At 35.7% G+C, this 25797-nt stretch overlaps 1 protein-coding gene across 5 annotated transcripts in view; it reads right to left on the minus strand.

Moving 5' to 3' along the window:
* LOC126846936 (protein sprint) overlaps positions 1-25797 on the minus strand; it is a 74134-nt gene that overhangs the window by 16421 nt on the left and 31916 nt on the right. For 3 of the 5 annotated variants that reach the window (XM_050586842.1, XM_050586844.1, XM_050586843.1), the window contains one exon: positions 1039-1225. In XM_050586842.1, the coding sequence (XP_050442799.1) occupies positions 1039-1225 (187 nt within the window). Of the gene's footprint in view, positions 1-1038; positions 1226-8557; positions 8791-9693; positions 9822-25797 lie in introns of those variants that run through there. The other 2 variants (XM_050586841.1, XM_050586840.1) reach the window with 2 other exon arrangements.

The following is a 25797-nucleotide window of genomic DNA, read 5'->3' on the forward strand; positions in this document are numbered from 1 at the left end:
GTGTGTGTGTGTAGGGCAGCAAACAAACAATAGACCAGCAATTGTATTACACGCATGTGGTAATAAAAGCGATTAATGCGGTCGTTGATTTTGTTTGTTCGCCGGGTTCTATTACTATTGTTTTTTTTTTTGGTCGTATAACCTTTTTTTAGAACACAAATTGTTACCCGAATAGTGCTAGCCCGGTCGTAAAACAATCCTGGAGTTTTGTCAAAAAAACAATATTTTTTATGAAACGATTCCGCATGACCCCGCCTGTCAGCTGAACGCCCCCCCAAAAGAATTGATCCGATTTACTTTTTATACAGCCAACCCCTACTGTAGTGGACCTTACTACCAAGACGCCTTTAATCACGCTGACGTGTTTCCGTATTCTTCTAGGAAACTAGCTTAACAGCTAACGAAGCATAAATAAGCGCCGAGTGTCGCATGAAAGAAAAACTGCTCGGAATAGACCTAATCGTAATGCTATTCGACGAATAGGACAAACACATAAAAATTAACTGAATGAAAACAAATAACGGGAATCGTTTATGTGATTAGTATGGGCGATTGATAGAACGTATGCGAATCAAGCAGAAACTATACACACACACAAAATACCATTGCCGGGATAAACGCTCACCCCCTTAAAGATAATATTACTAATGGGCAACCCCTAAAGCTTTACGGACAATCATTTAACGATGTACGTTCAATTGCCTTTTATTAGCATTAATCCTGTCGGACGGCGTTGGTTTTATTATTGTGAATTTGGCGTTACGACAAACGATTTATAGCCAAGGGGTTTTATTTTTTGCCGAATTAATAGCTTTCGCGGGCAAGTCAAAACGGATATAAAGTTTGTTTTACGGTCCCGGAATTGTTACTGGTAAACGATTTACAGCTGGACAATAAAAACCTTCTTAACTCGGCGTGCTGCCTTGTCTTCCGCCGTAACGGTTACTTCTACTCTACCTATTATGTTATGTACCTCAGGTCGGTTGCTGTAATTATGTACATAAGAGTAGTCTTTTTAAATTGAAATATAATCCATACCTGCGATAAATTAATGAGTTTAAAGTCACGCCCATCCGGATACTCATCGCCGTCGTCCTGGAATCTTTTCTCGTTGGGTCGGATCAGGTTGCCGTCGGCATCTTCGTCTTCGGTGGTTCCACCACCGACCACAGGTCCTTGGGTCCTCGCCAGACCGTCAATGTACGATTCGAGAAACGCGTCGCCTCTGTAAACAAAAATATTTCGTCTATTGTTAATTTTAAAAGAATAAAATATCGGTACACAATTGTCGAATGAAACAATAAAAAATAACAAAACCATTCATTGGTGTCTTTAATTCAATTATTAATTCTATTGAAAATATTAAAATGAAACCATTTTATTAACAGTTTTGATGCGAAGATGAAAATGTGTACTGATATTACTGTAATTTTTGTATTTAGTCATAACATTGAATCCTACAGAACATTTATACGTTCGACAATGTTAAAACAATTATTATTATTATTATTTTCGGTTGTGTTTTTGTTGAATAAACTTTATTCTCGATGATAAAAATATTATATGTTATGAGTTATGACGAGTTCATAATTAAGTTTACCAAGTTTACCCGATTTCCGAGGGGATTAATAACATTATACCAACCCCAGACCTTAATATAAAAATTATATTATCTACCACAGACTATATACTACTATCGCGCGAAGGGAGGCATCCCAAAATATTATTATACATATAATTGCCCCAATAGCCATTTAGATTTTATCGCTGTGCGCAGTGTAGGCGTCAACGTTTCAGATGTCTGACTTTTATTGAGGTCTCTTTCTGTTTATAGGAGAAAAAGAAAGCCAAACTTGCCGGGATCACAGCTCTACGCCAAAATGATAATAATTAATGTAATAGGTAACGCGTAAAACTTAATTAGCTTTTGTTTAAAATCGAAAAACTTAAGCGAACTAGATACGAGCAACAATTGGAAACAAAAGACAATTAGTGTACGTACAGTGAAAGATGTTTGGTTCTTTGACAATAATAGTTAGTAATGTTGGCAGACGCTTGCAATTTAAATAAGTGCAGATTAAACGGTCATTGCTCGACGTTCTTTTGAAATGGATATTATACAACAAGTCCTATTACTGAGTGTTGAGATGTTAACAACGCTACAGAATTTGCAGTGGTCAAAAAAAATTATTTTTTTTTTATAAAATAATTAGACTTTTCAATGATCGCTTTTGCAATACAACGTTGATAAAACGGGGTTTTTGTAGAGTTCAATACTGCGACTGTCATCTGGGACATAGTAAATGTGTAAACAGTATACACATTACACATAAATACTAAACAACCCTTTCGGCTGATGGTTCAATTTGTACGTGTGTGTTTGTCTGCGAGTGACAGCGAGACGGTAACCCTAAAAGAAACAAAGCTTTGTTTATGTAGCGCCCCTGCAAGTGTGTTTTGCGGGCGGCATTTTGTATTATTAGCGCTATACTTAAAGACAAAGAGTCGGTACAAAAGCAAACAATTTTTCTATTAAAGGGGAGAACGGGCACTTACCAGAAAGAAAGCAAAGCTCGACGAGAACAATGGTCACATTCTATATCCAACAACGGGGTTTGAAAGGTGTGAAAAATAGTATTAGGCTTAAGTTGCCCCGCTATGGCGACATACTGAACAAAGTATGTTTTGAATAATTAAGTCACCCGAGCGCGGCAGCAATAGCTCGCTGGCTGTTGTTAATACTTTGGAGATAAACGATGACTGGCATTATGTAAAGGCTTAAAGGCCATCTGAAAAGCGTCTTATCGGCCGGCATGCACGTTCAGATGCCAGATACAGGGATGGCGCATTTGGGCACCACAATGCCCTTGGAGATTGGACCCTCGCGGATAGTTGCTGGCAAACCATGGCGAAGTGATCGGATTAAAGCTGTTCGTTCTTTAGCCGACTTAACGTGCAATATGTATAAGTTTGTGATGCGAAGTTTCGCCATTTAAGATAATAATAATATGTCAAATAATAACAGCCACTGGCCAACATACTAGTGACTATTTCATAATATTCTAGGTTTACACGACAAAAACCTATTCGAGTACGCAACAAAGTTTTTAGTTATTTTTTAGTCGAAAAACCGCTGAGTTGAAATACATTGCGTTACTGTAACACACAAAGGCATAATAATATCATAGTTAATAGGACAATGACGTTGCGTTAAAGGAACAGAAAAGGCCCGAGGAGTAATAACTTCAAAATGTTTTAAAAAAAAGGACATTAAATGTTAAAGTCTAAAATTGAATAAATATTGCATAACGAATAACTCTACACGAATGTTTAGAGTAGTATGTCATTGACTAAATCAAAATAGAGTTTCCCAACTCTGTATTATTATTTATTAATAAAAAAGACACAAAACACTTTTATTGTTTTAGATAATTAAAAAAACTGTTTTTATTACTGTTATTTAGACATAAAATACATATTTCCATTTATGGTTATAGATAAAAAAATATTCGAATGATGCTCAACTGTGAATGCAAGTATGTTTACAATATAGCTGTTTATTTTTGTAACGTCAAAGTTTCAGATAAATGTATTAAAAAGGATGTGTAATAATATTGAATACAATATTAAAGTCGTCCGTAACACGTTTAGGGTTTATGCAAATTAGAAAATTCCCAATTAACAGAGATGTTGTATTCATAGTAAACGCTCGAGTGTAATAATATGTAAATATATTAACAATATTAATTTTAGCAAGGCGAAGCTTGTATATTAAATTGGCGCGGCACGGTGGCGGCGAGTCGTAGTGAGATATATCAATTAATTTTATCCCGGAAGGCAAATAATAATTAGTTTTGCTCATTTCCCGTCCACACATTTACCCTAAAATAATTAGAATGGCATCATTCAGTATACGTGAGAAATTTTCATAGGGGTACAAAATTTGCGGTCAACTGGTCAATTAACAGTAAAATATATACAATGAAAAGTATTCATTGAACTGAAATTCGATACAAACAATGCAAATTACTAGGTACTCTAATGAAGTATAGTTTATTTAAATTGATGAACTATTATTAAATTCTATAATATTTATTTAATTAAAATATAGTAAATATGTTACCAATTCATTTAAACTGCTATGATCAAAAATATACTTACAAAATAATAATATAACTATAAGATGTACTGAACGTAATAATATATGTAAAATTAAAAATTAGTTATTATGTATTATTACTTTGATTCCAATAAATAAATAAAGAAAAGAAAAGAAAACAAGTTTTCACAATTTTTTTTTTAAATCCTTATTAGTTTAATACTTTTCTGTCTTTGTACTGAACGTCGAAATTACAACCATGACTTATAATAAAATACACAAAATCAAGACTGAATTTAAAATTCCCAAGTGGTTTGTATAATAAATAAGAGGCTACTATTCCCTTCGTTTTTGGTTTTTACAAGTTTATGCGAAGAAAAACAAACAGTACATCGGTAGCAACTATAGTTGGATGAATCCCCGGGAGGCAAGTTTCCATGTCAAAATCTATAAAATTGGGTCGTCCAGTTTACCCTGGATATAAAACAAGGTATAAATCGACAAAAATATAATACAAGCGCCTTTGGTACGCAACGTATCGTACCGAAAGGAAATGGAATTATAGACGCTATTGGCTAGTATATTATTACGAATCATATAGGTAATAAAGGATTATATTATTCGGGTAAAGGGCAGTTAGGGTTGATCCATTGTCGGTAGTTCCCTCATAGTTTTAATACCCGGTGGCCGAATGTCACAGACAGACCAACTGTCGCCATGGTAACAGTCTGCTGCCGCCAATCCCTACCCCAATGTGTTAGTTTATACATACAATAAGCGTGTGGATAAAAAAAAAACTGTTCTTCTCGTCGCAATCACCCTTTAAAGCAGACCGGAATGAGTCATTTCAGTTACACACAACACGTCCGTCCGACCTCACTAGCCAATTTGAATATGATAAGTTTCGACACTCGTCAAGTTCGAATAAAAAACGTCCAAATGAATACAACTCATAAATAAAATAATTTGATTCGTTATGATTACTTTATTTTTTTGCTCCCTTTTCTTTCTCGGGTAATGCATTACCTACGAAGGTTCAAACTTCAAACGGTTATTAATTTATATGGTAATGTTTAACCGACATTGTACTTGGATAGACATTACATATTCCACTGGCATATATAGATCACATATGATCGAACGACGATACGTGGGACAAATATAACATTATTCGATGTTATGTCGTGTGTTCGTTTGGCGTAATGATCGTTGTCGACATTTTGTAATATAAACTAAGTATAACAGGTTGCTTCTATAATGCTACATTTCTGATGAGTGTATTACTCTATATACTAGGCTGAATAAACACACAGTTTTGCACAGACCAGCGAACAACGACATTTCGGCACCCTTGGTAAACTGACAACCCTCATAGTTGACCCACCCGATAAAAGACCAGAGACCTTTTCGGCATACACTGTTTTGTTTTCTTCAGGACAACTGTACGGCCTACAGCGGGGCAACTGGGCCAAGCACGAGTCTATCAAATGCATTATGCATGTGCACAGGTCGCCTTTACCGCGGTGGTCTAATCAACTCAAAAGATTCATGAAATATTCACGGGTACACGACCACCAAGTAATGCGGGGTCGAAAGGGAACAAGAACAGGGAGGAAACACATCTAAGACGTACAGGTCTTAAATATCGGGTAAAATGTCAAGAGTAACCCTCAGCCAAGCGACCGAATGTCTCAATGGCGTAAGCAAAATGGAGTTATCAAAGATTTTCACTTTCAGGTGAACTATATAGTCCGTCTTTTAACGGGAGGAAAAAATGGAATACTTTTTTTTCGGTACACACGTATTTTATTACTTATATACAGTTAGCTATCTAACAATGCCAGCTCGATAAACATGCGGTTAACATTGCACAACCAAACGATTTGCACTGACCCACAAACAAAATATATCATAATACTTAAGTGATAAATAAATATAAATATATATATGTTGTAATAATGTGGCATGAAATAATAATTTATCAGGCGAAAGGACTTTTCAAATAATAATGTAAATAGTTATCAATGATTAAAATTTATAATAACAAGTATTAAAGTTAAAACTATGCTAAAGCTAACATTTAATGTTTGACATAGATGATAACAATGCATTTTAGCAGATATCTATTTAAACAATGATTTGCACGAACGGAAAACACAAAACTTAAACTCCGAGGGGTTTATATATGTGTATGATTTATAAGTCATGGTTTCTTTATTATTATTATTTCTTTGACGTCGCCTCTTCAAATTCAACAAGATGTAATTAATAATTATTAAACAAATGAGCTGACGACTAAATATAAAAAATCAATGAACGTCCTTGGTACTTAATGATCGTATAATTAATCAACTGTTTTATTATTATCATACGACACAACAATTATTTACTTGTACTAACTAAAATGAAAGTATGAGTCCTAATTAAATCAAATATACTCGAGAAATTTATTGTAAAACACTTACATGTATATTGTAACTACGACATACATCGAGTGCATATTTATTGAAATTGAAGGAGAGATTTCTTTGTTGGAAAAAAATGATCAAATCAAGCTAACCGTACAAGAATGACAAACGAAAAAAAAATGTAAAACACCAGAATAGATAATGACTTTCACGCAAAACCATTTGAAATCCGCCCAACATCGTGTACTAACAAGTTGTGTACACACAAATTTTACTTTAAAAGCAATCCGCAGCAGTGTTTAATGGACAGGCGTCGGGGAACGCTCTTTGGTTGAATTTAATTGACTGTAAAGTTGGGCGGGACGATTCATTTGGCACAGGCAAAACGCGGGAAAACAATTTCAATCGTTCCCGGACTATATTATAGTTCAGTGCGCATTTAACGATCACAGATTTGGTCCAATTGCACCCTATAACCTCTCTCGGTGTTAATTGAAATCTCGTGGACTTTATGTTCATTGCGACAAATCGATAGTACAATTAGTTTGGATAATGTTTTGTGCATAAGACGTCTGGAGAAAGGGTATGCGAGTGGAAGAGAGCGAGAAGAGAATATAAGAAACACAGTTTTTTTTAAGGAGAAATAGGGAAAATGTCTTTTATGTGAGCGCAGACAGAGAGCCCTGTGTAATCGGATTAATCGACCGGAGCGGACGGAAACTTTTGGACGGCGAACAATGAAGTGAGTAATATCGACTACAAAGAGAAATATGCGTTTGACGATGAGAACGATGGCGGGCTGTCGATTTAAGCTTAAATGCAATTATTCAAAAGTTCAGACGAGAAACTGTGACTGAGAAGCAAAAAGGTTGTCTGCTATTATTCAGGATGTTAATAAAAATAAAATTCAGGAAAAATCAACGGTGAACGTCTTTAATAGGCGTCCGTGTTATCGATTATCTGCAGACACTATTATTAATATTATTATGCAAATGGGCGTATGGAAATAACTCATTATATTCAGCCGTCGTCAATAAAACGATGTAATAATAGAAAAAAAAAAGTAAGTAGTCAAAGTCATGGTACCAACTACGCGAGTACTTCTACACTATGTAATGTAGATTATAGTGTATGTGGATTGTGAACGTGAAGGTCGCAAGTGGGCGATCTAAGTAAAAAACTTAAGCTGCTAGCTGAGACCATTAATAAAAATCGTTATAATATTATTATTATCAAACTGTCGGTCTTCAAGACGGCGCTCAAGGTTAAAAATACCATTTAAAGATTTCAATTTAGCCGAAAATGAAACTTTGCACAAACAACAAAACGAAATGAATATAATCCGACAGTCGCTTAAGTTGCGTTTAATGTTTGAAAGGAAATATTGCGTCGAAAAAGTTTCCGTTCAGACGATTGCGCTCACATTAAAGGCTACAAGTAAAAGGCGTATAATATGAACAACTTGTTCCAATAAAGTTGAGTACAGTGTACCAGTCAAAGGGATTAATAGGGATAATACTAACAAATTTCGCAATTGCATTAAAAACAAACTTATATATTTATCAAGCTTTTCGGATCGAGTTAAGCTCGACGATTCGGCATTTCCGTTCGGGTCTATATGTATATTACTACATATGAAAAACGACGCTAAATAACCTATGCACAACGTTATACTTATAAAAATTGAACTAGTCGATGGGGGATTTTCGTCTCCCAACACAAGTTTTCTGTAGAATAAGTAAACACATATTACACGATACGCGGATTATTATATTATAGCGTTGTCTTTGTTTGCATCCGAACTTGCACCGAACCCATAAAAGGTACACTGTAAATTCAATTTAAAAAAAAAAAAAAAAGCCAAACATTTGTAAAACAATATTGTACACCGTTGGATCGATATCAACGCAAACTCTAATATTTACATACTGTCGTTTTGAGGCCGCGGTTTTATTAAACGTACTTTAATATTATTCATATTGAATTCATATCCGTACAAAAAAAAAAAAAAACTATACAAACAACGCCAACACGGCCGCGACTAGCTCACCTATAGAAAAGTTTTTTCTTTCCAATTTCAGCGTACCGACGACTGCAGTTCAACGGTCTGAGCGAAGACGGCGACGTGGACCGTCGGTTAAGTTTGACAAAACTCAGACTATGGTTAAGAGATGTCAACAAGCTGCGATCGGACGTTGGCGACAGAAACGTGGTAGCGCCGTTGCACAGGTGTTCGATGCTCGGCGAAGGCATTTCTTCGGCGGTCGTTGTCTACGGAGAGAGCTAAAAAACATATACACACGTGTGTCGGCGGTTCGTCAAGCGATACACAAAAAAAAAAAAAAAAATTGTCAGCCGAAAATTATCGGGAGAACAAAAGGGAATGTGTAAAAAAAAAACCAAAAACGACGACGACGACAACATTGACCGGGCCATAGAACAAATCGATTGTGTTACGTTTATATATTTTTTTTTCGCTACCGGATCCGGTGAACCGTGGATCCTGTGATAAAAATAATAATAATAAAAAAAAAAAGGATACGGACAAATAATTCGGAACGACGTGACGTTAGCTGTTACGCCGGCGACGACTGTAAAAACCAACGCCGCCGTTCATTAGGGTCAAGGAATCGCCTCCGGTTCGGGTGGGTATTATTTTATTACGCAAAAAAATACACACACACACACACACGTTGTGTGGGTTAACAGCTTGAGATTTTAATGATTGTAAACATTTCGGTAGGATCGACGATAAAAAAACAACTATCGAACTGAACTAGAGAAGAACATTTACCGCGGCCGAGAACAAACGTGTGCTTCACACGCGGTCAAAAAAAAAAATACACTCAAATTGACAGGAAACAGGGTTGGCAAAAAAAATAAATTATAATTCAAAAAACATTGTGTCAAACGTCGAACCGAACAGGAACACCCAAAGACCCAAATTGGAACTAATTTTGTTCGCGTCGCCACTGAAAAGCGGCTAGACGGTTCAACGGCCCCGGTGACGAAATTTTACCATGCCGTTTGGCTGTTAATGAGGATGGCGTTTTGAATTTTACTTGCACGAACCGTGTGTGCACTCGCGAACAAAAGACGTTCGCCGCCGTGCAGTCCAGTCAATAGGGTGGAATAGCGAGGCTTGGGAGGATTTATTTCTCTATCATAATTTCACCTATTATTTACCATGAGTATCGCTCGACAAATCCGACACGGGCCCGGGGCACTCTGCAAACACACGGCGACACGCGGCGGCGGCGGACTTACACAAGACTGGGACGCGACCGTCGATCAGCAGCGTACAAGTGCGACTGATGCGCGCATCCAACGCTGAACGGACCGCCGACTGTTGGGCAAGCAAAATCGGCAAGACCGGCACCACGGCCAACGCAACGCAACGCCACCGTGTGTGCCCGCCGCCTACTGCAAACTTCTGCAGAGTTTTATCTACTTTCGGTTTTTTTTCTTCAATAAGAGCACGCACGAGAATCCGGCAAATTCATCCTATCTACTCTAGAACGAGTAGGCAACGGACGTGGTAGTAACAGCACAGACGTTAGAACAACACGAGACATTAGTCGAATCGCGACGTGTAATATCAATTTAATGTCAATTATTTGGACAAAAAAAAATAAATGTAACGTAACGACGATGATGACGGGGTGTGGGGTGGTAATGTCGACCATAATAATAATAATTACAATCTCTGGTAAATGAATCGTTTAATTACCTTTTTATCGCCGCCGCATTAAGCGGATAATTATCCAGGCATAAACGCCAATAGGTATGTCGCGTACAAGGGCTATACACGGCATTAAACGTTATATACGTATATAAATGTTTTGTTTTTTTTCCCATTTTAATTATTTAGCATTAAACGACCAAACGATTGAAATAACTCGCCCGGAGAAAGAATGCGCCCTTAAAAGCAAAGAAAACAAACTATACCGTGACATCAACAAAATAATCATAAAAAAAAGAGTGTCAATAACACCGATTGTCTTGAAACAGTCAAAATTGTTCATGGGTTTTTACCACTGCGGATTCATAGGTAGTATTCACCACATCAGACAGATGGAAAAAAATAGACAACGAGGCGTTCATTTGTATGCACTACCGCCAATCGTGAATATTATAGCAAGATTTACACTGTCGTGCACAATTAACAGCAGTAATACAAAACGATAGTTTTATACAATTACAAATACAAGTACTATAAAGTCTTAAACGTCATAGCTCAGGAGGCCCTTCTGTGATCCTTCGAGATTTTAGTGTAGAAATTTCGCGATAAAGATTGGGGTCGATCAAAGCGCCCTCGATGCCAAAATTTATCTAATTGGCCGGTTTTTCGCAGTACTATTATTGAGGGGTCATTTTTCGATTGACTTTTATTGCTGCACCGAATGAAATACACTAGGGAACACACGTCCCACGAGGGATCTAACTAAATCGTGTAAATATAGCAAATTAGCCGAACACGGACGGAAACGAATCAACACAAATTACAAAGTAGCTTCGGCAACGAACTTGATTTGGACTAGATCGGTACTGACTTCTAACAATTTAATAAAGGACTACACACACAACTGTACCATTGAATATGGGATTTAACCTTTATGAAAAATCGAATTTTATCGAAAAAACATACAAACTGGTGCACGAAGACTGTTTACTAAAGTTGAGTAAACAAATCCACAGTACAAAATATAATGAGTTCAACGACTTTTAACAATGGACTAAAAATCACCGAGTACACGCGTTACTCGCAGAATAAAACTTTTTAATTTTTCATGTAATTCATAAAAAAAAAAAGTTTTAAACTTTGCAAATTGAATCAGTTGGGAATACATTTTGAATCATGTTAAAAAAAAACAGTTTTGTGTTATTTAAAGTTTTCCGTCTACGGTTATAAGGTTTGAAGACGTCGAAGAGAGCCGGTACACGTAAAAATGAAATACAAATTAAGTAAATTTTATTTAAAGCTACAAAATAAAAATACATAGGAACGTTCTTAAACGTACACTAACATCGACGTGCATACATAAAAAAAAACATCATATTCATCGATGCAGACACTATATAACGTGCTAGTCGGGGTTCCAAGATTGTTGTATATGAAAGTACTAAAACGATCCAGTTTAATTAGCCACAATTAGACCCACATATAGGGGAACACCGTTCAATTTGGCGGTTAAAACTTGTCAGGCGTGTCACGTAGTTAAGGTTTCGATAGGCCGCGCTTGGTAGACAAAACGAATTGAATAATAAATGAAAAAAGATAAAGAATCTCGTACTGAGAGGGAAGTAAGACAGTGTTATATTATTATGTATTATTGACACACCGGATCAACATTATTAAGTAGACTACTTACCCCAACTACATTTTCAGAAGTAAAAATAATGCTGGGTACGCTATTTTTTTTTTTTTTATAGTAAAAACGTCCAATTCGAGCACTGGCCGTATCTGTTTTCCGAAAATAAAGGAACCTACTGTGTTAGTTGATATGCCCAAATAGGCTGATTTGTCTTGTCATGCTAATTTAAAAGGCGGTACCATTAAAAAAAAAAAAGAGTTAAACGGTGTTCAAGTAAAAAAAAACAAACAAAAAGGAATTGTAAATTGATTCACTCGAAATCGACTACTTTGAAAGGTATTAAACGACTGATTTCGGCGGAGGGTCTTTCACACTTTTTCACAAACATTAGTGGGGTGTGCTGCCAACAAGTCTTTATCTCGTCTAAACAATCTAAATCGACTGCGGTCACGCAGATAGCCGCTATTTCTCCTCCCGACATGGGGGAACAATCGAATATAAGTCCATTAATGTTATGGCCAAGCGGACTCCATCAGATAAAAAACGCGTGTCATTCCCCTAAAGCTTCTAACGTCTAGGGAAAAGTCTTGCGGTACAATTCATATTTTAACAAGTACATGTATATTCGGAATTTGCGCATTACAAAGTCTGAATTTGTTATAGCTTTACTACAATTTGTCCAAAAAAAAAAATGATCCCTAGTACATGCTCGTTTTGATAAGTAGTCCAGACCATACTATTAACAACGTTTGCTGTATTCAACGACGCTGACGTTTAATGAAAACTGCATAATTCATTAAGGCTAAGTGACAGAATGCCGGTGGCAATGCTAGTAAACAACTACAACAAGAAAAAACACACATTTTACTTATAGATGTTTATATTTTTATAACTCTTCATTACCCTTGAAGTTTGTCGCGCCAAAAACTACAATGGCGCCGTTTAAAAGCTTTAAGATAAAAGCTTTTATGTACTTAAGTGGAAAATATTTTTCTAGTGACGGTTATTGAAAAAAAAATCAACAGCTGCGTGCAGCACTGTGTTTTCTCTAGGTACCTAGTCAGGTTTTACACGAAATTGGCAGTAGACATCTGTAAAGAAGATAAAGCCTTTATTTGCCCTTTCATTTTTTTTCCACTGTCGTATTCAGAGTAACCTTTCAACAAACATTGTCACGGTGTCCAGCAGGGAGCGAATAAATTAGCGGGGAGCTTTTATTACTAACGGCTTATAACGGTTTTTTGTTACAAATAACATTGAATCCATTTGTCCGCAAGAGCTCATAAATGGCCAAGGATTAAAACCATAATTTACTCAAGCTTAAATTATGTGCACATTGTATTCGTTTTGTCGAAACACAAAACTAATTAACAGCGAACGTTCGGTAGTCCACATTAATTAGAGAGCTCTGTGGATTTGTTTAATGATCCAATATATTATGTTTAGTACGTATAAGCTAAACGAAATGTTCACCTTGCACATTACAAGTTACATAATATATATATATGAAACACAAGCCATTTTCGTTGGTAATACAAAAATTTACATTTTAATTACAATTCATCTTAACAACATACATACATGAATACTATTAATTAAATATTTCTAGCCAACCCAAAGAATTCTTGTGACTATTATTATACAAATGAATATTTTAACGAAGGCCCAATAAGTGTTTTTGTCGTTCAATAAAAAAATGGCGTAACTTCTTGGATCGTGTACTCGTAAAATGTGTTATGTTTTGGGAATTGTGTACGAAAGGAGAATATTTTATCACTTGAGACAACCACGTGCGCAATATGATGTTACATATAACAAAGTTTTACAACATATCAGTGCGGAGCGAATAAACAAGACGCATCGCATGTAGGAAAAGTTGGTAAAAACAGACCGAAAGAGTGTAGGCGGATGAACAGGAGAAGAGGCTGGAAATAATCGACATGGAAAGACCATAAAAACATAGTTTTTCGCAATCATAACTTCTCGAAGATGGGTTTCAAATAAAAAAAACTTACAACCACCTAGATAAGAATAATATTCGAATTCCAGAGAAATAAAACCGGGAAAATCGTAACCGAAGCCCGTAACTAGATGGGGTTAATATTAAATTCGCGTTCCAGCCAACTTATTATTGCCATGAATAAAGTAACAGTAGTGACTAAATGTAATTCGACGTAAAATTTTGCTTTTATGTATTTTTAACTATTAAAAAATGTTAAAACATGTCGCTTAATTTATTATCCATCAAAGATGCATATAATTAAATACAATTATACTCAGACCACCAACGAGACTGTAAGTCAAACGAAATAGAAAGAGACGTCTTAAAAATGTCTGGAGACCGATATAAGTAAGAAGATAAGAGCGTGTGGCACGACAGACGTGTAATCACTCAATGCACCCCAAGTCCTGGCTAAATTCCAACGATTCATTGCAATTCTCTCGTTTGAGTGGCTCGGGCATCTCTCAAAAAGTTTAATGATCTTTACGAGCAATTATTATCCACGTTGAAAAATATGTTACCAAAAAAGTTTTTGACGTTTTAAGAAAACACGAACCTTAGCAAAACTCTCGCGGAATGATTTATGCTAGAACAAATCGAAAATATACAGATAAAAAAAAATTAAAAAGTACCTACCGGATTTCAAGTAAAATTATTTAGTGAACAATTCAATTGTTTTTATAAACAAAACTTTAACTTAACGTCGAGCGACCTAAATCAACCGAGTACGACTGAAATGTCATAGGTATAAAATGTAAAGTATATAATATATATTGTAACGATAACTATAATGGACAGTTGGAAAATAATACACAGCATTTCTATATCGGCAAACAAAGCAACCATGCGTACTGAAAACGCCATATCCGTCAACGGGCGACAGGGGGGGTTAGGTCAAATTTGTTATTGTCTCTGCTACTATGGATACAACGCTCAGCTGGAACGTTTTTATGTACAAAAGGGGTTGAAGTGAGGTTTTTGCGTTTGCGGCATATTGGCTCAAAAGTGGAAGTATAAATTATGAGTGGAATTAAAATAAAGGACGTTTACACAGATGATGTTGAGAGAAGAGGGTTTAGGCTTACACAAGGCGAGGAGGAAGCGAGGGACAATTAAAAAAGAAGACACAAGTGGAGTGGACTACCGTTAAGCTTTGTCTCATAAATCTCTACTTTAGAAAATAAATATCTCCTTTGCCGTCTTAAATCTTCAGCGAGGTTCTTTCGTTAAATCGGTTGTTTTAATAATGCTCAAAGCAAACATTAAGACTTCGTTAATATGACTACCAACTCGATGGCTATTAACTTTTGTCATAGTTCGTTTGCCGTTATATTTTACTTTTTATTACAATAACAATGTATAAAAAAAAGCTTATGTCAGGTGTTTTTTTTTAAGCATTATAATTTAATGTTTTATTATAGGTACAGAATGTAGCACGTAAAAAATCACCCTGTATATATATATAACGATGTCAATTACTTTTGGGAATAACCAAAGTAATAGTATACACGGTTGAAAAAAACGCCCTGCTTGGTAAAAAAACTCGCGCTTACGTTGACAAAGAACGTTTTTTTAATATTGAAATAAAAACAAAGTTTAAAAATTACTACAACAACACAGCGCACGTTTCAAATTTCTTTAGAAGTTCAACAAAGAAAAAAATACGCTTTTAATATTTTTCATAAGAGTATATACAACAAATTTTAGGTTAGGTTAGGTTTGTTTGTAGTTAATGTCTTATGAAACACAGTTATAACTTATTAATGTTCTTCAATACCGATTGTATAGTCTTCAGATGTCATAAGTTAATATTTTGGGAAATTTAGTTATGTATGATAAATACCGATAAGCATCCAACACATTATATACCTACGAATGTCTGAACGTTACTGTAAAATTAAAACAAAAAAAACTTACTCAATGTCATCGATATTATTTATTCTATGATTTTACGCGCAAACCCGGTTGCATCACTGGGAATGACAAAAACCTTCACTAAACAATTGTTGAATACAAATTATAAAAATAAATAAATACGTTTCTATAAAACTGTCTGCAATCATAAACTACAAGTAAAATATATGTATAATTACAGAACAAAAATATAAATGAATGAAGAACAAGTAAAATGTTGTGTTCAAAATTGAGATAGCATGTTATGTGTATATACAAACTAGTTGGTCAATTCTGAAAAAAAAAAAAAATATGAATTGGCTACAGTTACGGGTGGCTTATATTACGGAGAAAAATAAACCGAATAATAAAAGAATAAGTTTCATTGTTTGGCTACCACTAAAATTCAAGAGCAGAACACTCGAGGCGTGAGGTGCTCTTAATTCGTTTATCCATTGCCGTACCGAGCAGCACTCAAAAATGTAATTCGGTTAATATTTTGTGCCCGAGGTTTTACATTGTCGTTGTATGCGTCGAGTCGAACGAAACAGCATTTGAAATATCCACATTCCACGTCAATAAAGTAATCATTAGGCATTAATCATCATAAGGATCCCGTCGAATTGTGTTGTGCGGTACGCTTCTGTAACTACATAACGAGATGCTTTGATATGATTGGGCTGCGTTTGAGATGAAATCACCAAATCGTTTAAATGTACTAAAAGCGCAATAACGTTGAAAGATCTCGGCAAACTATCGTACAATTAGATGCAAACATGTTGTAGACATTGCCGTTAGCAATTGGGGGTAATATATTAAAGGTCAGTAGTCGCGGACAGACAGTGTGCGGCCGCCTTAACGACCGTCTTTTAGACATTTCACGTAATCTTTGTTTCCAAGTGAAAATCGAATGAATTCGGAATTTAGAGAGGAGGACGGGTGGTACAACCCCGCATGAATCACAAGAAGCAACGGCTTCTTCGTGCGGAATCCGGGTGATTTATGGACGAGGAGGATTAATTCGAAAATATGGAAGTGAGCAGCACGGAGATAGTCCATTGATGTCATCTCAAAACGAGATTAAGAAACATTACGAGCTCCATTGTCGTGCTTTGACCCCAACGCGCCCAAGCCGCGGCGGCCGACTTTGTAAAATATGATTGAAAACTGGAGATTTATCTTCGTCTCGTCCGTGTCGTAGCCGGGAAACCATTAAACGACTACAACGGCCGTTTGAACATATAGTAATACATCCGAAACACCTTGTCGATGTCGCTGTGCGCAACAAAATTGAAAACCACGGTACCGTGAGGTAACCGTTTTAACGGCGCGGTTTTGGATTTCCAATTCAAAATCGAATTTCCGGTAGCCGGCAACGATGGAGTCTCCATGAAACTATAAATTATCATCAAACGCACTGTAATGTCCTATGACCCGAAAAGGGTCTGTACTGATAATATCTATTTAAAAACGCTAAACAAAACAAAAATCACAGTGTAACAACTATTTCACTATTATAACCCGTTTGTGAAATTAAGAGCATTTTTAGATATAATATAAGTAAAGGACATAGTATTACCTTGATCCATAGCAAATGTGTTACACTAAAGGGTTATTGTTGTTTTTTTTTATGGTCTTTTCCCGACTTTATTAAATGTCCGTTACAATTAAATCATTGTAACTTGTGTTTTATTAGCAAATTACTTTTTAAAATAATACGGTTTAAATGATTTTTGCCAACGCGGAAAGGTATTTCTCTACGTAATTATGAGATCTGGAGCAAAGTATTTTACTTAATGTAGAAAGAAAACATAGTCACTTTGATCGGTGGCGGGTGGCCGGAATAAAATGCATACTCCGTGAAATTACTCAATTGTATACTCATTTATTTGGAATAGCAATAATTTAAGAAAAATTGTTAACAACATTTTAATGGCGTTTTTGCACGTTTATAATAATAACAATAAAGAGCGACTCAAACAAAAAAGCAGAAACCTAATGACAGAAAATAGCGCCTAATTTAAACAGGTTTTTTTCTCAGTAGTCTTTTATTCATTCCATTACATTACCTGGCAGTATAATATCTAAGCGAATTTATATTAAATTTATACCTTAAATATATTTATATTATCACAATCTATGCGGTGATCGTTAAATTTTGTGCCGCAAAGTTAACTCTGCAGTACGGTCGGGCGAAATTCTTGGGAGTTCCGAGTACTCGAACCGCCAGCAGGCAAGATTACACGTTTTTTGTTTTACCGCACACTTCATCAATGCCACTGCCCGGAGCTGTTGGAAATTATAGTACAAGAGCAAGGAAATCGTCACACGATTAGTGTCCTCGGGACGAGATGTTTCTCTAAAAATAAAACCGTACACAAGTACGTTTGTGACTATTTTTCTGGTATGTATGTGCCGTAATTCGGCATTCCTAAGCAATAATCATTTTACCAGAAATTCTACTCCACGTATAAATTGCGACTCCGTTCTAGCGCTAAGAAATGTGAACCTTTTAGTACAAACATTGTTGACAGAATTTAGGATCTATGAACGCCACAAAGAACAAAAACTTAGAATGATGCAATCGCGTATACTAATAAAAAAACACTCAATCGTCTTACTGTCATACTGAATTGATCGACTTTATGGGAGTTCCTCAAATAATTGCTCAAAGCACACACATGTCAGGTATAATAAAATTCTAGTTAAAAGGAGATAAAATACCTTTTGTGCTCCAATGAATGAGTTGTTAGTGTATACTTCATTCATGTCGTAACAAAATCGATTTCGGAGCGCACCTATCCTATTATTATGTTAGAGCATGAAAATAAATATAATCAAAATATACGATGATTAAACAGCCGGCTTTAACAATGAGAAAATCAACCGTCCAATGAACGGTTGTGCCTATGTCTTTCAAACGCGTAGCAAAGGCGTGGAGTTAAGTATAACGGAATATTTTTTGTTAACTCGTTACATAATTCATAAATTTCTAATTTATAAATAATTTATAAAGGTAAAAATATGTGACTCTCGTTTGTTATTCGAAGGAAAACAAGTTATTATATTTTGTACTCAAATAATTTTTCAACGTCAAATTAAGTATGATAATAGTCTAGTCTTACATAATAATAGTCTGTATATGTGAAGCGTTTCGATAGTATTTAGATAATTATAGTTTACACGACGCTAAGATGGTTGACGATATGAAATAAGTATTTCAATTTACATATATTATTTCAAAGCTTAATTTTTGTTTTTGTACATTGATTTATTGTATTGATTGCTGCTGGTATCCGAGTGCTTTCCAACATCCAATTTAGCAAATAATTAACCGCCAAGATAATAATATCATAGTGTTATACTGAAACCTCATTAAAAACCATTTTTTTTAAAATGTTTATTAATTATTTTTATCTGATAAAATAAGGCTCACGGTTATCACATATCATTAGACTAGATCGAGATTTGTTTACCTTAATGCGATTCATTCATATAAGTATGCTGTGTGTGTACGATTTTTTAAAACGAAATAGTAAGTCTCCCTGGTATACTTATTATCATCCCGTACAAATTGGTTGTTTATGTCCATGTTATCTTTAGTTGCAAGTAATTTATAGAACCGTTGTATAATCAAGCGGCGGAGAAATATAGTCGTGTATGTAATTTTGAATAACTTTCAGTCGTGTAATATATTTTGCAACCGCCCAGAGCGTGTGCTTTTCGGCCTGGAAGAATCTTGTAGTTTGAGTACTTAGCACGTTCAAACATTCAAATGCCGAGGGGCCAAGTGCGAGCGTGAGTGTACCAAAACGCAGAGTACTTGTGAGAAAGTTTTTGTGGTCTACTTAACAGCGAAATGCACTAAGTTCCCCGATGACTTAAATTATTGCGCTTATTCGTTGTGTATCACATTTGGGAATTTAATGGACGGCGGAGTGGCAGTTAAAGAACATATGATTAGGTATCAACAACAGCCGTGCACGTTACTATATTGGGTTAGTAAAATACTTCAACGCCATCAATAAATGTAACCGCGGGAGACGATATTACAATGTGTACAGTTTTGCGTGTCATCGCCAAGGTTACCACATCTGTGTGTCGGGTAACCTAGTGTGATGCAAAAACTGCAAAACATATTTTGATTTTTGAACCGTCTCTAAACACAATTATGTTATATTTAATATACTATTATAATACAATAACATCGTATTACAGTATCTAACAGTTTGGAAATTGATTCATTTTTTATTTTTACCGACAGTTCAAGTAGAGCATATAAATATTATAATAATAAAAATTATTACAAGAAGGCTGTACGACCATAGTTTTTCTATTATCTCACCGGTGACGTTGTACGCACGACGACAAACATCTATGATGTAATCAAATCATATTGAGGCACGCGAACGGCCGTTTATAATACACATATTCTCGGAAAAATAATATTGCAATATTACATTCTCTACGTCTTGGCAATAACTTTGCGAAAATTCCATAAACTCATAAAAAGCATGATCACCAATCTTGGTCAGCAATGCCTTTAAACGGTTTGAGTTGTTAAATAACAAAGGCATGGACGACGATTCAAACAAACAATATTGGAAAAATAATTATTGTAAATAAAAAATAAAAATAAAATGTTTAAAAACAGAAACATCTAACATATGGCAAAACCATTGGCACGGCTAAACAAATAAATTATGCAGAGTCAAATAATTACATCGACTTTTTAATGATATGTTCAACACTACTACAAGGATCATCTAGAAACATCCGAACAATATTACTCACAGACTAGAAGTTATATTGATCATATTTATCATACACATGGACGTGCAGAACAAAGGACTCATATGTCCAACATGTGGAACCGCCCAGACAGTCTAACCTAATTGCATCGATTTATTTTAAGTTTCGTCTAATTATATTCGCAACATTAATATACATATGTAAAATAAAATTAATGTTAAGCCGCTGGTCACTAACGCTGGGGCTATTTAAGATCAATAAAACACTTTTTATGTGGACATAACTAAGTTATGTTAATTTTTCTTTCCAGCGAAATCCAGTTTTCGGTATTTTTAGTAGCGAACACACACCGCGCTGCACTCGACTCGCCGTGACCCTTTTACCTTTGAACTTTTCTAACGTATGAAATATTCAGCATCGCTGAAGACATGAAGAATAACACGCGCGGAAAAGAGTCAGAGGAACACTGAAAGAACCAGTCGGTGTCATTTTTAAATCATTCGCCGCCGAGCCGTTTACACTCGGCGAGAATGCTCAAACACACACAATCATTCAAATAGTATTTATTTTTCAAACGCCCCGTGGGCACATGTTGATGTGCACCCCGTCATCCCCCGACCCCGGGGTTTAAGTATTCAAGTCTGGTACGTTCGGTTGACCTGCCTCTGTTACTAGTGATTGCTTTTAAACGGGGAAAAAATCGCCTGAATATTTGAGCACTCCGAGCACGGGCCTCGCTCGGTTACAGATGGTACTGGTGTGTGGCTGTCTCTCGGGGGACCGACAAATAAGGATAAAAAAAAAGAAGAAAATACTACGACCCACGTGGTGCGACAGCGGTGAGTAAAAATAAAACAAAAAGTCGATGAGATAGTGCAAAAATTCCGTTACCCGTTTACTTTTGTCGTTTTTTTTTCAAGGAACCAAATTTAAACATTTGCATTTTTTTGGGGTTTAACAACATACGGGATATCGCCTCTATGTTTTTCTTTAATGAAAAATTCAATTGTAAAACGATTTAACAACAGCTATGTATTGACTGTATTAGTCATATTACGCTATGATTTGCGAAGCTTCTTTTTGAATTTAAACGAACAGAAGCGGTAAGTACACTCCGCAATGCTACTCGCTCCGTTTGTACTTCAAGAGTTACAAAACGACAACGGCACCCATACCATGAGAACGGCGCGGCGCCTGAGAACTATATGCAATTTAATTCTGGCGGTTTACTACACTATGTTATTATTATAATAATATTGTTATCTAAGCAAATGGAAACGTTTACTACACAGCGCACGCACCTTCATGACGTTATATATATATATATATATTATATATAATATAGCCCGATATTCTAAAAAGTCACATCGTCCGCATTGTTTCGCGTGGTTATAATTACGGCTACTATTTTTTGAAGTGTCAGGAGTATATATAAAAAAAAAAATCCAAACTGGTTTTTTGGCCGTCTGTCGTTGGCGAAGCCGATGATTTACATACTCTCTTGGGCGATGATGGCGTGTAATAAACTACTGCGGAGAATGTCGGCGAAGATATATAATAAAATCTAATCACGAATATATTCACATAACGTTATACGTTTACACGGTATACAAGACATTATGCGAAATCGTGTAACCAACAATACTTTTTATAAAACGGTACGATGCCAAAAGACCGGCCAACGTGATCAAAACTGTCATCGTGCTAAAACGCCGAACACGTTTTATTTTTACTATTATCCTTAACCAACAATTACAATTACATTGGATCTCCACCAGAAATTGTTGGTCCTCCCTAGTCGTTACGCGATTATAATATTCCTGTCATTTGCTCTGCTTGTCCAAGGTCATTACAGAGGTACCGTTCTATTGTTTAATAACGCCCATTGTCCTTTTGCAATATATTGTACAAAATATACTGGGAAAATTACTTCCGTCATTATTGAACTTAACGGACTGTTTGTCGGTGTACTAGAAAAACAAATATCAAGGATGCTATTATGTAAAAAAAAATACATATTTTTTCAGTAAATTATTTTTATTACCGGACACACTGGACAACAGTGCTGAATTGAAAACGATTACTATTGGCTATAGCAATAATAATAATAACCTCGAGCCTAGATTGGATTTTGAGCTAAATATTCTAATAGAGCTTTGTTCTTTCTAGGGCTTTATGTTAGGAAAAACTATAGAACACATATGTAAAAAATTGTCTATTTAAAGGGAAAAGGATACATTTTGAAAATGTTTGGCCCAATCAAGTATCTTACATGTACGATTTTTGATCTATAGAGTTGCTACACGAAGACAACGGTTCGGTGGGTTAGAAGCTATTGTGGGTGCAAAAAATAAAAATAAAAACATATTATTGTAGAAACTATACCTCTTAGCTACGCATCGAAACTAAAAAAAAATAAACATTTAACACTTTTCGAATCATAATTATTGAGTTGGCCGTGAGAAAATAATATAGCAAAAATAATAATACCCTGATGTATTTGCGGGTGGCGGTGATTCACGCAAACGCACGCACATCAAACCAGGGAGGTCTTATCTCATCGTTTGACGACAGATGAAGAATTCTGTTGAAACATCAGTAGCCAGCTCCCATAATGCGAACAAATATTATGACAAATCAGCAACACTGTCGTTAACCGCACATACCAATTACCACCGGATGATGAGTCAACAAGACTCGATTGCCAACAGTATTCTCCGGATTCTCATAAAATTCACAAACAATGAACACGTGAAAAACAATACAAACTCTAAAACTGTACTTAAATCTTCTCTACCGTAATACTCGGTATCGTCATTTCTATCATTATTACTATGTAAATCCAATTTCAAGGATGACGCGACGCTCATACGAACTTGTAACGCAACAAAGCGAACGATTAAGATGATCAAAAATATCTTTAGACATGATGCTATCGTCGTTGAACGTTCATTGTTCTATCCCGTGACATTTGCACATAATAACAGTCGCCAGTGGACTATTTTGAGAATCCCTGTGGGCTGTGGGTACCTACGCACAGCATCGACAATCGGTCTGTCGCAACGTATTGCCCTTTCTAAATACATCATTATCCCTTATATTGTTGTTGCGGGTCACGGGGGAAAAGGCAGATTTCGAAGAACAAAAAATAAACAAAAAGGCCAGACGCAAACTTTCACCCGTCAAAATACTTTGAAAGTAAATTTTAACGACGCTGTTTTTGTATTGTCTTTGTTCCACAACGTTAACCATTTGTAGGATTTCCGAAAAAAAAAAATAATACCGGTGGAAAATTATAAGAACAATAAAAAACAAATTAATAATAATGCTATAATAACAGCAAATCGCCTAATTAAAATACAATTTGACCAACGCTACGCCATAATGCGACGATATCGCGTTTATCGGGTTAAAACCACAAACGACCTTGCCTAAGGATGGAAATGACCATCGGTTTTGGATCAGTAATTACTAGGCGACTCCAATTCAGGCACTAAACACAATAATACTAACAACAATAAAAATATTATGTTATTATCGGCTTAAGAGGTGACGTAAGCGCGATTTCGTTTCACAATATTGTTCGTCGTTTTGATAAAAGCATGCAAGAACCAGATAAATATATTTTTTTAAACACACATTATTCTTATCACGTTGAATCTAACCATTAATTACTATACTTACTCATAATTACTTGTACGCGTGTGTGTGATTACTGAGTACCTAATAATGAGTACCTAGATACGGCGAAAACTTAGGGTTAGTTTTCTTTGGAAATCGATTAAGTTACATTATAGTTCGTTATTGTTTATTTTCAAAACACATCCTTTTGTAAGCTGGCTTGATAGATATTTTTTTTACTAATGATTGCTAAATATGATATTTGTTTGTAAGAATTAGTTTTAAAAATCAATATTTAATACCTTCCGGCCAAGGATGAACTGGAATACAACATCAGCCCGGGAGATAACACAATTTGGCCTGCTAATTAAATTAAAATCAACCCTTCTTGATAAGTTAATATAGAAATAACAGATTTACCAAGGTGGTCAAGTGGCCCAAAATCTTGGAGATCTTAAGGGACAATCACTATCTCGCCAATTTGCTTTATAATGAAGTTAAAAAAATTATACTAAAATATCAAAATGTTAAAGACGACTAAAGCAACAGTTATTTCATATTAGTGTTGCTTTTTATACACAACTCTTGCAATTTTAGAGATTACTCAGACGCTATGCTTACCAGTGTTTTTTTCCTAAAATGATTTGGCCATTTTTGAAAAAAAAAGTTACTGTTATAATGCAAACAATGAACTATCCTCTTAATATTCAAATCCAGTTGTCAGGTCTTAAGTCGTTGGATTATGTAACACCTTTATCGGTTTATACACAGAGTCGTTAAGCACGTTTCACTTGAACGTTTACATAGATATTTCATTCTATTATGGCGGGCTTAAGAGACGTAGGTGCGCCCCGCTCTAAACACAATTATTTTGTCGAGGTGCCTAATCAAACACAAGAAGTGAACAACGCGACGGCTTTTGGACGTATTTGAAACATATGCCAGTTTCTACATCAAAGCACGACTCTATTGGAATGCATTATCATGCGTCTAATTGAATGTTGTCGATATAACACGATAAACCAGAGAAACGGGGGGGGGGGGGAGATAGGGTGAGTCTATATAATGTGCTAGGCTACTGTATTATTATTATTGCTACAAACTGCGAGGCTCTTATTATTGCGACCAATACGTTTTCAAAACGTCTTCTTTCGTGTTATGGTTTTGTATTATTGTCGGGAGAAAAAATAGAGTAAAAACCACCGTCCTTAAAAAAAATTGCAGCAAATACAAGCTTTTGTACACACAAAAAAATTCGATACCCCGACGGTTATTATGAAACGTTATTTTTTTGTAAACACTTAGTATAATATGTTCTGTACAGAGGAATGCACGACGTCTGCACGGCGGCGGATCCAATTTGGAATACTGAGCGTACCCCGAATTCCTCAGAATCATCGAACAGGATTGTTGAAAACGCGTCGCAGTGTTATTTTCCACTATGTGTACACCTATATTATTATTATTATTATGTTCATTATAACACATTATTCTTCGTTGCCGAGTGGCGCGGCGGTACACCGGCAAAATAATTCCACCTTTTTTGCCTACCGAAAAAAAATCAACCGTGACCGACGACGGCCTTTTTTTATTTTGTCATGCAACGCGCACGAGAGAGGTGTAGTTTTCAACCTTCACCCGACCCGATTGCCGTACATAATAGGTGTTGTATTTCTTATAATTATTATTAAACCGTACATCGTGTGT

This window comes from Adelges cooleyi, unplaced genomic scaffold (genome assembly GCF_023614345.1).
Source record: "Adelges cooleyi isolate 19-005CV unplaced genomic scaffold, UGA_ACOO_1.1 ACOO_flye_CR_arks_rails_tigmint_CR_PRNA_9, whole genome shotgun sequence".
In the NCBI taxonomy this organism is placed as follows: Eukaryota; Metazoa; Arthropoda; class Insecta; order Hemiptera; family Adelgidae; genus Adelges; species Adelges cooleyi.